General features: G+C 36.2%; 1 protein-coding gene across 3 annotated transcripts in view; it reads right to left on the bottom strand.

The window, feature by feature from the left end:
* ATPsynC (ATP synthase, subunit C) overlaps window positions 1-13,033 on the bottom strand; it is a 19,009-nt gene extending 5,976 nt beyond the window's left edge. The window contains exons 1-3 of one of the 3 annotated variants that reach the window (XM_083128160.1): window positions 12,951-13,033; window positions 4,408-4,486; window positions 2,665-2,811 (exon numbers count right to left, since the gene is read on the bottom strand). In XM_083128160.1, the coding sequence (XP_082984286.1) occupies window positions 2,665-2,811; window positions 4,408-4,452 (192 nt within the window). In that variant the 5' untranslated portion in view covers window positions 4,453-4,486; window positions 12,951-13,033. Of the gene's footprint in view, window positions 1-2,664; window positions 2,812-4,407; window positions 4,487-12,781; window positions 12,918-12,950 lie in introns of those variants that run through there. The other 2 variants (XM_083128162.1, XM_083128161.1) reach the window with 2 other exon arrangements.
* Between the last annotated feature and the right edge of the window lie 959 nt (window positions 13,034-13,992).

Genomic DNA, 13,992 nt, shown 5'->3' with positions numbered 1-13,992 from the left:
GCCAGTTTGAATAAATTTCCTCAAATGATCCACAGCAAATGGGACAAAAAGTCACTCGGTCAACATACAGGAGTCAGGGAAAGAAGAGAGGATTGCTGAATGACATGATATGGGTACAGACTTGCTTTTTACGATAGTATTTCCGTTGATCATTCCTGTTTAAGTTACATGATTTTTTTCCTGACCTACCTGTCTTATGAAAGAAACTGACCACGAAGGACTACACAGGTAGAAGCCAGTGAGGAAAATATTTACATTGACAGAGATCTGAGGCGAAGTTCCTCTAAAATGTGTGTCTGCAAAGGAAGGGGGGATGCAAAGGGGGGGGGTGCAAGGACAGGCTGTCCGACTGGTGGAATGGATGTCAGGGAGACTTCACACCCAGTGACATGTGTTGCTTTAGGATTTCACCAACTGAATGCAGGCTTGTGCAGCCTGGCATGCTGCTACGGATGCGAAATCTCCCTTAAGGCAAACAGGGACAATTACGCGCCAGTTGTGCATTTATTTCAATATCGCCGAATTGGGCACTGCTACTTAAAGGGATTAGTATGCAAGAGTATGAATTTCTCTCCATGTTGCAAGTGGGAACTTTTTCAAGTTGATTAGTAGACACTATGTTTGAAAAATATGATTATGTAATAAGTACTGAAAAATATGATTAATAAGTATTTACAGAATCCCATGTATTCCTTATGGGAAATCAAATTCAACTTCAAGTAACTGCTAATCAAATGGGAGTTTAGACTTTTCCTACTACTATGACATAGTTCAACTTGACCTTTTTCCGTCCATGTAATTTTCTACGTCATTAGATGTTTAACATTCTAAAGAGAAAGAATAAAATAATGGTCTCATAAGGCTAATGTATTTCTCCCTGTCTCCTATGACCATCCCGGCAGTGTTGCCAAACCTGATGTGCATAAGAGCTAAATTTCACCATTAATAGAGCTAAAGGTGACTTTCAAGGAGCTAGATGAACGAAGGCTGCATAAAGTGCTTCCTAGGGTAATTTTAGGTGTCACAAGGGTGGGGGTGCTGCCATTACAGTTAACATTAAAGTGATGGCAATTTATTCTTAATTTTCACTGCATAAATTTGGCAACATCACCCATCCCAATAATCCACTGATGCTCATATGAAACTGAAAATAAAGGATTCCCAGGTAACAATACTGTCATCTTCACCTTAGCCATGGTGCTATATAAAAGTAGCTGGGGAGGTAAAAAGAGGTGGGTGATGCAGCCAATATAACTATCACGTCACGTGCAAAATGTACACTCATAGCAAAAGTTGGTCTTTGTGGGCCGAAGCCAGTGGTGACATCATAGTGGGGCAGGGCGCAAGTGCCACAGTTCACAGCCAAACTAGTGCACAAAAGAGCAAGATCTGGTTCCAAAAAAGCTAAGTTGGCAACTGATCGGCAGCTGTGGCAGCGAGAAAGCCCTACAGGGAAAATTGTCCCCTCTACCCCTTAAGAGGTCTTTCTTAGTCAGCAGATTGGTGCACACAGATAAACATAGGAAACTCACTTATAAATCTAAAAAAAATATTTTATACTGCAACATGAGAGATTAAATTGGTTTGAGCAAATATTTTTATGAAAGCGAATAGCCTATGTACGATATTGCATTTTTCTTTTGTGCTCTTAGATCTTTAATTTATACATCAAACACTGATGAATGATGAGAAATCTCATTCTGCACAGTTGGAGGATGGGATTAAACAACGACCAGAGGATTTCTTTTAAAGATGGAATGAGTTTCATAATAGTTATAATGTAAAACTACACAATCTTTGCAATTTATGAGGCAATCGTTATGTATGAGAATGTTTATAAGACATTTCAAGTAATGTATACATATATATTTAAGGTTTTTCTTGTATGTACGCATTGCTTGCATTATAGAATTATTTTCCTGTAGTTTACGGTTATTACAAAGAAAAACTGTTTTCTTATGCTTGTAATAACCGTAAACTACAGGAAAATAATTATATATTTAAGCCTTTAAAATTAGTCATACTTCTGTGCAAAGTTAATATGAACATGGACTTATTCAGCACATTTAGCAATTACCTATTCTTATTGCTCCTAAAAATTTCACCATATGTTTCTTTCAGAAGACTGGACAAATTACCTTTCCACACCTGGCAAAAGATTGTGACTGCTTTGCAAACAATAAAAAATTGTTTTCTAGGCTTTGAAAGGGAAAGTGCCATATGTAACAATATTCAGAACTTGTTGTTATTTCATGGAATTTCAAGAAGATTCCCTCAAGTTATCATCATCATCATAGTTACATACAGAACATAGGATGATCACTTGGCAGCATGTCACAGTTGTACACTAATACAGTGGGATCCTGATTGTACACTCCTGTTCAGGTAAAGTGGCACATACTTCCACTGTCCAACCTTATTAATGTGCCATTTAATGTGAACAGGAGTGAGTGTACAAGATTTTACATTGTCATCCTGCAGGATGTGTCCAAGAGACAGGCCGTGTCAAGGGTATCCTCCTTAGATACAAACTCACGTGTAGTTCTAAATCTGAGACTGAAAAAATCTTGAAAAACTATACCTTTGAAAACTTGAATAAAGGTGGCATTGTAGTTTCTTTTCTGCATGTTTTCATATAATGGTAGGTTGAGCATAAATACTTACCAAGCTTGGAGCAATGGATGTCTGCAACAGGTTTGATGAAGATAGTGCCGGTACCAGACTTGACACGGATGTGTGGTTCTGTGTGTATCTTTCGCTGAGTATTGAACTGCTAAGAGGTCTGACAAAGGCTTGAGGCCTGGAAATCAACTGTAAGAAAAAATCAGCATTCAGAACATAGCATACTCTTTTCAAAAAGCAACACTGGCCTTCCAAAATTAATACCACGAGCAGGTAACTCAACATGCTACCTGTACTTATATTTATTATTACTTTTATCTTCGCCTTGAAGACAATGCTAAACAATTTTGTGGCAAAATTTGGCTTCAAGTAAGTTTTCAGTAGTATTTGTCAAATTCTTTATCATTTTTGAGGTTTCTTTTTGCTCTTTCCATTATTCGTGAATGTTTAATGCATTTGTTTGCATAACTTACATATTGAAATTTCCTAACAAGCATGCAATTGAAAATATGAGCAATGCAAAAACAATATTTTTCATTGAAACCTTTGCCAATTAAATAACTACACATGCTAAATTTATTTCTCCTCCAGCAAACATAAAATGCTTAAGTACACTTTGAGGTCACCTTGCTGACAGCTATTATTGCTTTAATCTGCTTTCTAAGTAAAATTACTCATGACATACATAAAATTATAATCTGATGTATGCAAAACTGTATTTTTAGATGGTAACTATCGTTAGAGGCACATATTTTTGGTAAATAGCAAAATTACTGTACAAAAAGTCAGTTTCAGGTTCAAAACTGGTAAATTAATTTAAATGTCTGTTATAGCAGTGAAAAATCAGATCAAGTGCAGTATATAAAATTAAATTTTGGTTTTAAAATAGACTATAATCCTAAATTTGATTTAAAAACTGCAATTATTACACAAAAACAAACATTTTCCTTCTATTAGAACAGTATTCAGTTTATTCCTGTGCAAATGGGAATTTTTTTTCCTTCTCCAATATTTACAGCAGAATTAATCAATTTTCTGTGAATAGCATAACTCACAGGATAATTCAAACTTCAGAAAGTGTCACATCGGTAAATGAACTCTAAATTTTGTGTTAAAGAGTCTCTCACATTCTGAAGTTCATTTCGCATCATTTCGTGACAAAACAGGGTAGGAAAATGCACCGCACACCTTTCAGAAACATGATTGATTGATTTAGTTTATTTTACTTTGCGTTTTGTGCCTCTTGGCTAATTTGCGAAGATTGGGATGAGTGATGAAATGAATGGACTTTCACAAACAACTAAGCCCGAGCGGGATTCAAACCCAGGACCCTTGGCATCGCAGCATGATGTGATAACCACTCAGCCACAGGGCCCGGCTTTCAGAAACATGAGAAATTAACATTACAATGTGCTATTTCACATTTTGAGTTTTCGCCAAAAACATGCATGCCTCTACATATCGAGCAAGCTCTACTCTGAAAGGAGGTGAATGACTTATTCAGAAAATCTTGCGAAGTGTTTTATGTAACCTTGACTTCAAAATAATGAAAAATTACAAAATAATTGTTTTTTCCCCTTCACTTCGGCATTTAAATGCCAAACAACAGGTTGGAGAGAGTAGTTTTGGGGGACAAGAGGTGGTTATATTTAATATACACACCTAAATACCATACAAAAAATGCATATTGTTTGCTGGGAATGGTGAACGTGGCCTACTCAAGCTATCTGAAATTGAACACAAATTAATCCTAAAATGAGCAGATGTTACATAGAAGGTTCTTACCATATTCTTTACAAGAGGAGCTACAAGTCCAGTACGGGCAAACATTTTGGCAGTGGGCCTTGTCAGACTGTCTTAACCCCTGGAAAATAAAGTATGATGCTTATTAAAATCGTTCAACAAAGTACAAACAAAAATACAGAGCAAAGGAGGAGAATATACCTAATCTTAATTTACTAGATTCATTTTGATAAGTTTTCAGAAATCTGATATGCATGTTGGGTGTCTGGTTTGAAATCTTGACTAAATCAACCTTTGTGGGTCGCTCATGTATTTGTTAATCATTTTCATTATCTCATGTACACTTCTCCAAAAGTCACCTGAAAACCCTGCAATATTTCCAAGCCTAGGAACTGTTAATACAGGTCTCTTTACTAGACTAGAGAAGCAGTAGTGAAAGATTTACATTCTTGCTTACCATATGAAATCAAACTATATTCATCTGATGTATTAATACAGAATAAAAGTGAAAACTTAAATATGAGATATACTGTTAAGAGAATAGTTGCCATTCTGCATATTAAAATTGGAAGCACAAACTTTGTTTGAAATATTACATGCAGTAATAGTCCACCTGGGAGAAATCACTGTCAAGACTAACGCAAGAGACGTAATTATGAATAGGACATGTAAATTATATGTAACAATTCATTGGTAGGCGAGTACTGCATGGGGCACTTTGCCTCACTTGTAACCATTTGAGTTTCACACCCTTGAGAATGCTACGCTCAAAAATGCATGACCAAATAATTTAGTCTAGCAATAATCACACACGTAAACTATTCGCCTTGGTAGTGCCAGCCCCCAATCATCAATTTCATGTATCACTGTATTGGTAAGATAAGACTACATTAAATCTTAGCATCAAGATGAGGACTATGTTGACAAAGTTTCAATTTTAGTCTTTCACTTTGGCCCGGTACCACAGACAAATTACGGTTATCGTTACATGAGAATGTTACACCCGGCTTCTTGTTTTGCCTGGTAGAGCATCATTCGCTGATAACGTCATGGTGAGCAAGGAGTTCTTAATTCCGTAGGCTATCCAGTGTTGTCCATGCAACCTATTGGGAACTAGCAGCACTCCAGTAGGTACTGTGCACTGCACAAAAATCAACATTTCTCATAATATGCAGTGCAAATGTGATCACAATATGGTTGCCTACACCATCTAAGTGTTTGAAGAGATGTGCTTGTAGTGATGATACAGAACATTTAGGAACACACTCAAGTTGGAACATTTTTCAAGTATGACATTCAGATTTGTTGAGCATGAAGTGTAGTAATTTGTAACAATTACTTTTGGTGTAGAATTTGATGATTGCATTTTATCCTTCCTTACTTCAAATTGGTAAATAACTGAAAAGCCTAAATCCCAGGCACCAGGGAAGTCTTCCTTTCAGATAGGTGAGGAGGGAGTTGCCTGCAGGTTATGCCATTATGAACAGCAAGCCCCATACTATGCAAAGCTCCCAACTGCATTTGATGGTTTGTTCACTGTCGTAAAGTACTTCCAGTCATCTGTGAGTAGGCACTTGTACAGTCACAGACACTTCTGGATTGTAACAACAGTCACAGACACTTCTGGATTGTAACAATCCCATTAACTTTATATATGATCGTTACAACCCAGAAGCATCCATGGAGAACCTTCTCTCCAAGCCGCAGGAAGTTATTGGTGCAAACTCCATACGTGCAACTGCTGCAGATTCACAAAGCAGGTTTGGGGCTCCCCAAGGCATAGTGGTAACGCACACCCCTTGTAACGAAGAGGTCATAGGTTCGATATCCGCTTGAGGTATACATAATGTTTCAGATCCCACTTTAAACTGTAGGTCAAGTCAAGATTTTGCAGCTAGGGTCCCATCCCAAAACAGACTACATTTTTGTTTGTATGCTACACCTACAGTCTTTGGGAAATACACTCCACATTTTTCCAATTTCGTAACCAGGCTTTAAGATGGCGGAAATTTGCACATACGTTGACACCCCTTCCTGTTGCATTGCTTCCTTTGCCACTGATTCACTCAAGGTTCAAGCATCTCAAACCTTTGTGGTGGAAATCAAGGGTCCTTCTTAATAAGTTATTTTTAAAGTTAAGTGAATGGGATAAAAGCCTTTTTTTCAAGTCAAAATAGGGTTTTAGACATTTATAGTTCATTTAGGCATTTTTAGGTCCTATAGAATTTCAGTAGAGGGGTGCTGTGTACATGAAACTCATATCTCTAAATAGTGTATGTCTAGGATGTAGCAAAAAGGACCTAGAAATCTGTTCTACTTATAACAGGGAAAAAATACCCTAAATATTCTCATTATCCAAAGTTTGATGTGTGTGTGTGAAAATAACATTTGTATTAATTTCTTTCCACCCCATTACATATAAGCCTACATATGAATAAGAACCATATACTGTCATTTGTTGGAGTTGTGCAGTTTATACAACAAAAGGCAGTTATATGGGGAAGAGTAGGTCATGTGAAGTCAGTATGCAGAGGGAATTGAATGGTGGCTTGCTTAGGAGCACTTCATAGTGGACCATCTGAGAGAAACTACAATGGGTAGCTTTGCTTGTTACAGGCCAAACGTTTAGTTCTAAGTATTGTCAGGGGTCAAGGGAATGTGGTATAAAAAGTAGAGGTGTAGAAAAATACAGGGTGATCAGTCACTATGGCACCTGAAAACTTTTACCTGGTGACTGAATATTTATATCCAATTTAAAAATCTATTTTAATATTTTAAGTTCAAATATGGAAATTAAGATTGTTTTGCTTTTAAATAACAGTATAGTATGTGTTGCTAATGTTTGTCCCTACAATTGTGTTTTCTGTATCAAGTGTATCATTAAATAAGAATAACATGAGATTTTAAATTCTGCATCCATGTAGTGGAGATGGCCATATGTTAGAATGTACTGTATAGTTATTCATGCTGTTACCAGTTGAGCGAAGGCCACTGCAGTGCAAGAATTAATTACTTTTAATCCAATCTTGCACTGATTAATATATTTAATGTTTTTAAGATCACATTTCGTAACTTATCTCATTGGATTCGTAGCTTTCTTGGTCATATTTGCAAAAAAAAAAAAAAATAAGTTTTGTCTAGCCGTGCTACCAGTTATGACCCTTCCACCTAAAGTTCTAAATTTGCTTTAGTAGTTATTGTTGGTTTAAGCTTCACCATCTAAGCTATGCACTGTATTTGACAGGCTTTGTTGCTGCAATGTGTAGAGCAGCTTGTAAGGATCTGACTGGAAGTGATAAACTTTTGCAACCTGCTAATTTCAAGGTTGTTTTCATGAGACATGGATGATAAACATCACATTTTTAAATATACATAATTTCAATGAATTGCTAGTTTGCTTGTCTGTTGTTTTTGGATAAGGAAGAGGGACAGGACATAGGAGACAAATACTCTTTGAATATTACTACAACATAACTGGTCCATATAATAGTTAAAACCCTTCAGAACCACTTCGTTGATGTAGACTTAATATAAGTGTGCAGAAAATAACTTCCTTCAATTGCAAATTTTTAAACACTGCAATTTTATTGCATATGACATGATAAAAGCTTGCAATTATATATATTACAAGTGTTCTCAACACTGTTGAAGGTGTCCACACACTGGTGGATCTCAAGGGCAACGTTGCCAGTACAACGATTTCTGTGCAGTCAGAAGTGTACAATTCAAAACTTATTTGTCCGCTATGAAAAATCAAAGCCTTGATTTAGGACAAATTTGGTAGCACTTCAGAGCCAAAGAGCAGTAGATAACTTGGGAGGTTGATCTACCTACCAAATGAAAAATGCTATTGTGCATTCTTTTCATTCTACCATATTCCACTAAGTTAGAACTTATACGTCAGTAATGCAGTGCTGTTCATGGTCAAATAAGGCCGTGTAGCAGAGGCATAGCACATCTGCCAGCATTTAGACTAGCTTTATGCGGACCTTGGCACTGGATGTCAGTGCTTCAGTATCCAGATAGCTGGTGTCCAGTTTGCACGTGCTTCAGGTGTGAAGGTGTTAACATGTGCTTCAGATTGTTTGTTTTTAGTTTACATGTTACTGGTGCTTAACGCTGTAAGTTCAATTTAAAACAACAAATTTTTGTGTACGAAAACAAAGGCATTTTGCAGCAGAATTCCCAGATGTTTCTGTTCCATACAGTGTGTGTTTCAAAACTTGTGAACAATGTCTGTTCTTGGTAAGAGGCGAAGGGTGAAAAGGCATATGCTTACTGATGAGACGACTGGCCCCTTCCGTCTGTGTGACAAGCCATCAAGTTTTTAAACCTTAGACCACACATTACAAGAATTGAAAGAAAACATCAGGAGAGTAATTGAAGCAATTTCAAAATTTTCGACTTGACCGCAAAAAGCACTGTATAATCAAAGCTAGGGGAGACCGGGGTAATTAGAACATGGGGTTATTGGAACATGTTAATGTAGAATAATTTAAAACGAAAAGACTGGTGTAATAACATTTCATACCTATGTACCTACACTAAACCTACATGCAGAAAATTTGTTATTGGAATAACTACACAAAAGTAAGTTTTATTTGACTTTTATTATACACCTGCAAAAATGATGTGACGCATGCTTGGTGTTTCTCTGCTTTTGCATATACTGGATGTGAATGAAAGAACCTTTTCAAAATTTTCTTCACCCCTATAATAAAACATAAGGGCACACATCATTTCATGTGAGTTTGGTTGTCTATGGGCAATTTGCCTGGTTTTTATAAGCAAAGTTCTTATTACCCCAAAAATTTCTGCAAAGGGGTTATTAGAACATTGCATAATTTGCTTGATTTCGCTTGGGTATACTAGATTGTACATGTAACTATTAGAAGTTTTTTCTTTACTACATTGTAGAATGGCCTGTAACCTTTCAAATAAATCATAGAACACTGATTTTCATTCACACATATTTGCTTCACAGCTGGGAAATTGAACTTTATGAAAAAAAGACGTTAACTTGGGATTTTATTTAAACAAGCATTGATAACTCCAGAAGAAGTAGAGCTATTGTGTTCAAATTTGCAGGGTAAATGGGACATTTATATATGATGTTCGTATTACCCCAACAGCAATCTAAAGCTATTCAGTTGAAATTTCTAACTTATGTTCCATTAACCCCAAATGGGGTAATTGGAACAATTTTATGGTGTCATGACAATTTTTTTTTTTTGGACGAGTATTTGAAATGCAGGTATGGTCATTATTTTTTTCAAAAATATGCAAAAGATGTCCTTTTAAATGGTAGAAATGTTTTAAAAAATCCATCAGTAACTTTCTGAGTAATTTACAGTGGAACTTCTACAGGCTGTTTCCTGTTCTAATTACCCCCGTCTCCCCTAATATGTAACATTTAAAATTTTGGAGAATATTTACAATTCTTCATCCTCAAGTTGAAAGTGGTGGGGGGGGGGGGGGGGTCACTGTAACAAACTTAACAAAAATGCAAAATTCTCATGATTTTAGGTGAAATTTCAGTTACAATACTTGGCAACATACTCGAAAGCCTGAAAAGTGAGTTTGCTTGGCCTATGGTTACAAATGGTTCAGAACACCAACAGATGGTTGCTTTCACAAGGACGAAAGTGATTTAAATAATTTATCTTTAGTAACCTCATACAATAGTTGGTGAAACAGTCAGTTATATAAAGAAACATCATAGGCTCAAATCTCTCACTATGCCATTTTCTTCTTCTAGTTTTCTTGATTTGGTACTTAATACGACTAGTAAACTTAAAAACAACATTTCTGTAAATTTTCAATTTTGGATTACTTGTATTGGTCTCACTGCAGAACATGAGCTGTTTTTTTCCTCTAAATAGACTAACAAAATTTATATCCCTTGGAAGTACGTATTTTCTACTTCCATTTTCCGGTGTTACTTTTCCGATTACTATTATAGAGCGTAAAAAATGTTTTTCCTGCTACTAAAAGCAATGCATTTCTCCATTCGTTCACGTTCATATTGTTTACACACAATTGCAGTAATTTGTTTCGGGGTCTTCCTCTCCGCACAGCAGTTTTCCTACCTTGTGTTCAGATGTCAGATCAGGAATGCCTATGATGTTAGGTTCCATTAGCATAAATACTATGAAAAATTATTCTTTGGGCTAAGAGAACCAAACCAAGCTACCCCACAATAAAAATGTTTTTTCCCTGTGACATCAGAACACAAGGTTGCTCGGTAAATATGCGATATCACTGGAACGGATTTCTTCAAATTTACAGGAGAAACTACTTACTCAAATCAGTTTCTGTAGCATTGTCGGAAGTTATTAGAGGTATTTTCTTTCGCGGAAACTGAAAACTTCACCATGGAATGCTGTAGAACAAAAACTAATCACTTTATATGTAAGGTACTTGCATTTTCTGTAAAGCGACAACATTATGCCGTTGTTTCCATTATCTACCTGCAGATGGCGCGAGCGTCGAAAGTCACGCGGTCTCGGCTGTGTATCCAAACTTGCCATTTTTTTTACAATATTTTTTTTTAAAACTATGCTTACCTAACCTAAGCCAACCTTGCCGGAAATGGTCCTAGGGGCTATCGTGAATGGTTTTGGGGCTATCTGTCAATGGTTTGTGGGGTTACTAAATGTTTTTTGAGGGCTATCCGCCAATGGTTTGTGATTACATAATGAACACGAAAGTATGTATTTCTCGGTGAAGAAGGTTGAAACACTGCATACCAACTCCAAATCTACAAAACACAAGCACGACGAGCGATGATCCATAACTAGTGCACGCCATATTGTGTTACCCAAGAAGAACAAGAAAGACAAATAATGACTCTTAATATGAAAAGTTGACACTATTTTATGGAAAAAGACCTAACTTCACCTTAAAGAAACTTCAGCAATGCAGAATAGGTATCAACACTAAAATTAACGAAATAAACGAGTAAGAATTAGAGTTTCATTATTTCAGACTAGGAATGCTTACAAGGTTAGGTTAGGAATGTTTCGTTGGGTTCCAATAGCATTGAAAAATGTTTATCCTGCTACGAAAAGCAATGCATTTCTCTATTCGTTCGCGTCCATATTGTTAACGCACAGTTTTTCATTATTTCGACGAGGAATGCCTACAAGGTTAGGTTTCATTAGCATAAATACAATGACAAAATATTATTCAGGCTAAGAGAACCAAACCTGATTTGTGCAGAAATGTGGCCACCATGTCACTTTTCCTTCCAAGAGCACCCAACCTGGATACTTATTTCTCTAGTTCTTTGTTGTTTTTTTAATTTACACCTTCAAACTTTTCCCGATTACTAACTACAAAACATTACCAAAAAATTATGAACCGCGTTCCTCCTAAGCAGCCAATATTCTGCAGTCTGAATCTTGTATTTGCAGTACCAAAATTTAAATTTTAAGGGGGGGGGAAATAAAAAATAACATGGAAAGAACCTTAAAAAGTTTTACGAATACATCCCAGTTTCCTTCTTTAAAAACCGAAACATCCACCGTACAAGTATGCTGAAAAACAGGACAAATTTTTGTCTCCCTACCCTGGTGTTGCTTCAATGTTTCACAAGCAAATACATCAATTAATTGTAGGTTAGAAATGAAATTTTATCTGTAAGAACAGAGGTATCAAATTCCTCGATTCTTACAAATTAGCAGGCAAAATGATCCATTAAAATTGAAGGGATTTAGAAGAATGTTAGCTCAATTTCGGTGAAAGAACGGAATACATGAACTAACTACATTACCGTAAAAGTCCTATTCAGTATTGTAAAAGGGGTACTATGAACTATAGTATATTTTTACCCTAAAAGGAATGATACTGAAAGGGGGAGGACGTAGTTCGAAAGTTTTACACCTTGCGCAAGGACAGTATCATAAATTTACTAATGCTATCATGTGGAACACGTCTGCTAAAATCTTGAACTAGAATTTTACGTACTATATTACTTTGATGTACTACTACATTTTATGCTACATCACACCCAAACATCCATCCTCGAAACTATGAATCCTTTCCACATAGTGGTGACACAGGTACAGATTAACAACTACAAATTGAAGGTAGGTTTTAAAAACATTCTCAAATAAAAAATATCTCCAGTATTTGAGTTTCGCTAAATGGTTTTCCATACAATTATAATGCCGGGTTCATGGGGCTTGGTTGAATTCCAGGGGCTAGCTCGAAAAATTCTAGAGGAACCAAAAGTTTCTCGTAATAGTTTTACTTGGTTAAATTTCAAACATGTACGATTACACTAGTTATCCGATAACATGATTACGAACTGCACTAAAATGTAACTACTGAATTAGTAACTTTAATCTCGTAGCTCTATATCTGTACAGCAACTAAAATGGCTGAAGAGGATTTCCACTGCCGCTTAACGTACCTTACCTTCTAGTCTACTCAACTAGCGGATTATTTGCCTTGCCTATTATTCCTCTTATTAGAAAAGGTATTCACAATGCACCTGCAATAAATTTTACAGGTGGATGGATAAATACACGACCGGGAATTGTGGATTCTTATACGGAACTTTTCTTTGCCTGCATACTTACCGAAGTTGATTGCACGAGAAGCTGCGCAGGCAAAGACGAAAACCACAGTGACCGAATGTAGGGTACGACAACGTTGCCAGGTATGAGTAATGAAATTTCCACTTATCCCTGTTCTCTACATTCATGAGTGCTCTTATAATCTGGAAGTATTTTCGTAAACCGTAACTGTTTTCATAATTTATTTAACTTAGCTTTTCAACTTCATTAGGTTTATAATAACCATGAGCAATGCGATGAGGACCGCCCCAAATATGGCGGCATCAAGGGTGGGTAGGTTAGTTGATGGGTAAGTGACCACTAAAATTCCACTACCACTGAACAAATGCAAGGAAAAGAGAATGCTTAGATAAAAATACATTCTACAGTCTTTACCCATTAATTTTTGGCATATATGTTTTCAAGTATGAAGTTTGCAGTATGTATTAGCACAAATAACTTTTTTGTCTGTGGTAGATATTAGCAATGTTTTGCCGTGCCGTAGACTAGAAGTTTACGTCAACATGCGTTATGTACGCGTAATCTACACGAAGATTACATTGGCTTATAGTTTACATAGTCTACTGTAGACAATGCAAACAACAGGAAAGAAGGAAAACCGAGTGGTCTTTCAAAGATAAAGTATTTTTTTCTACTAAAAATGTCGATAATTTGGGCCTATAACCAATTTAAGACCATCCAACGTAATCAAAGTCATCGAAAAAGGGACTACCGGAAGAAAAACAAATGACAGTCATAGTGAAAACTGACATTATTTTTTACACTGACAAAAGGGAAGGCTAAAAATAGTGTTTTTTTGTCTTATTACTGCAAAAGAAAGTGCATGTGTCTTTATAGCAGATTTTTTCACGTGTGAAATGGTAGAAATAGAAGTAAAACAAATCTTGTCATTCTACGGACATGGAATTTTTTAGGTTATGTCGCGACATGTTTATTTTGCAGTTCAATTAATACGTAGTAAATTGGTTGAACGTAAATAAATACTTAAAGCACATATTTCTGGATAGTGTAATACTTCACGCTATGTGCAACTGCTGATGCAGGT

This window comes from Lepisma saccharinum, chromosome 9 (genome assembly GCF_977018435.1).
Source record: "Lepisma saccharinum chromosome 9, izLepSacc3.1, whole genome shotgun sequence".
NCBI lineage: Eukaryota > Metazoa > Arthropoda > Insecta > Zygentoma > Lepismatidae > Lepisma > Lepisma saccharinum.
This window is presented reverse-complemented; position numbering and strand designations above follow the sequence as displayed.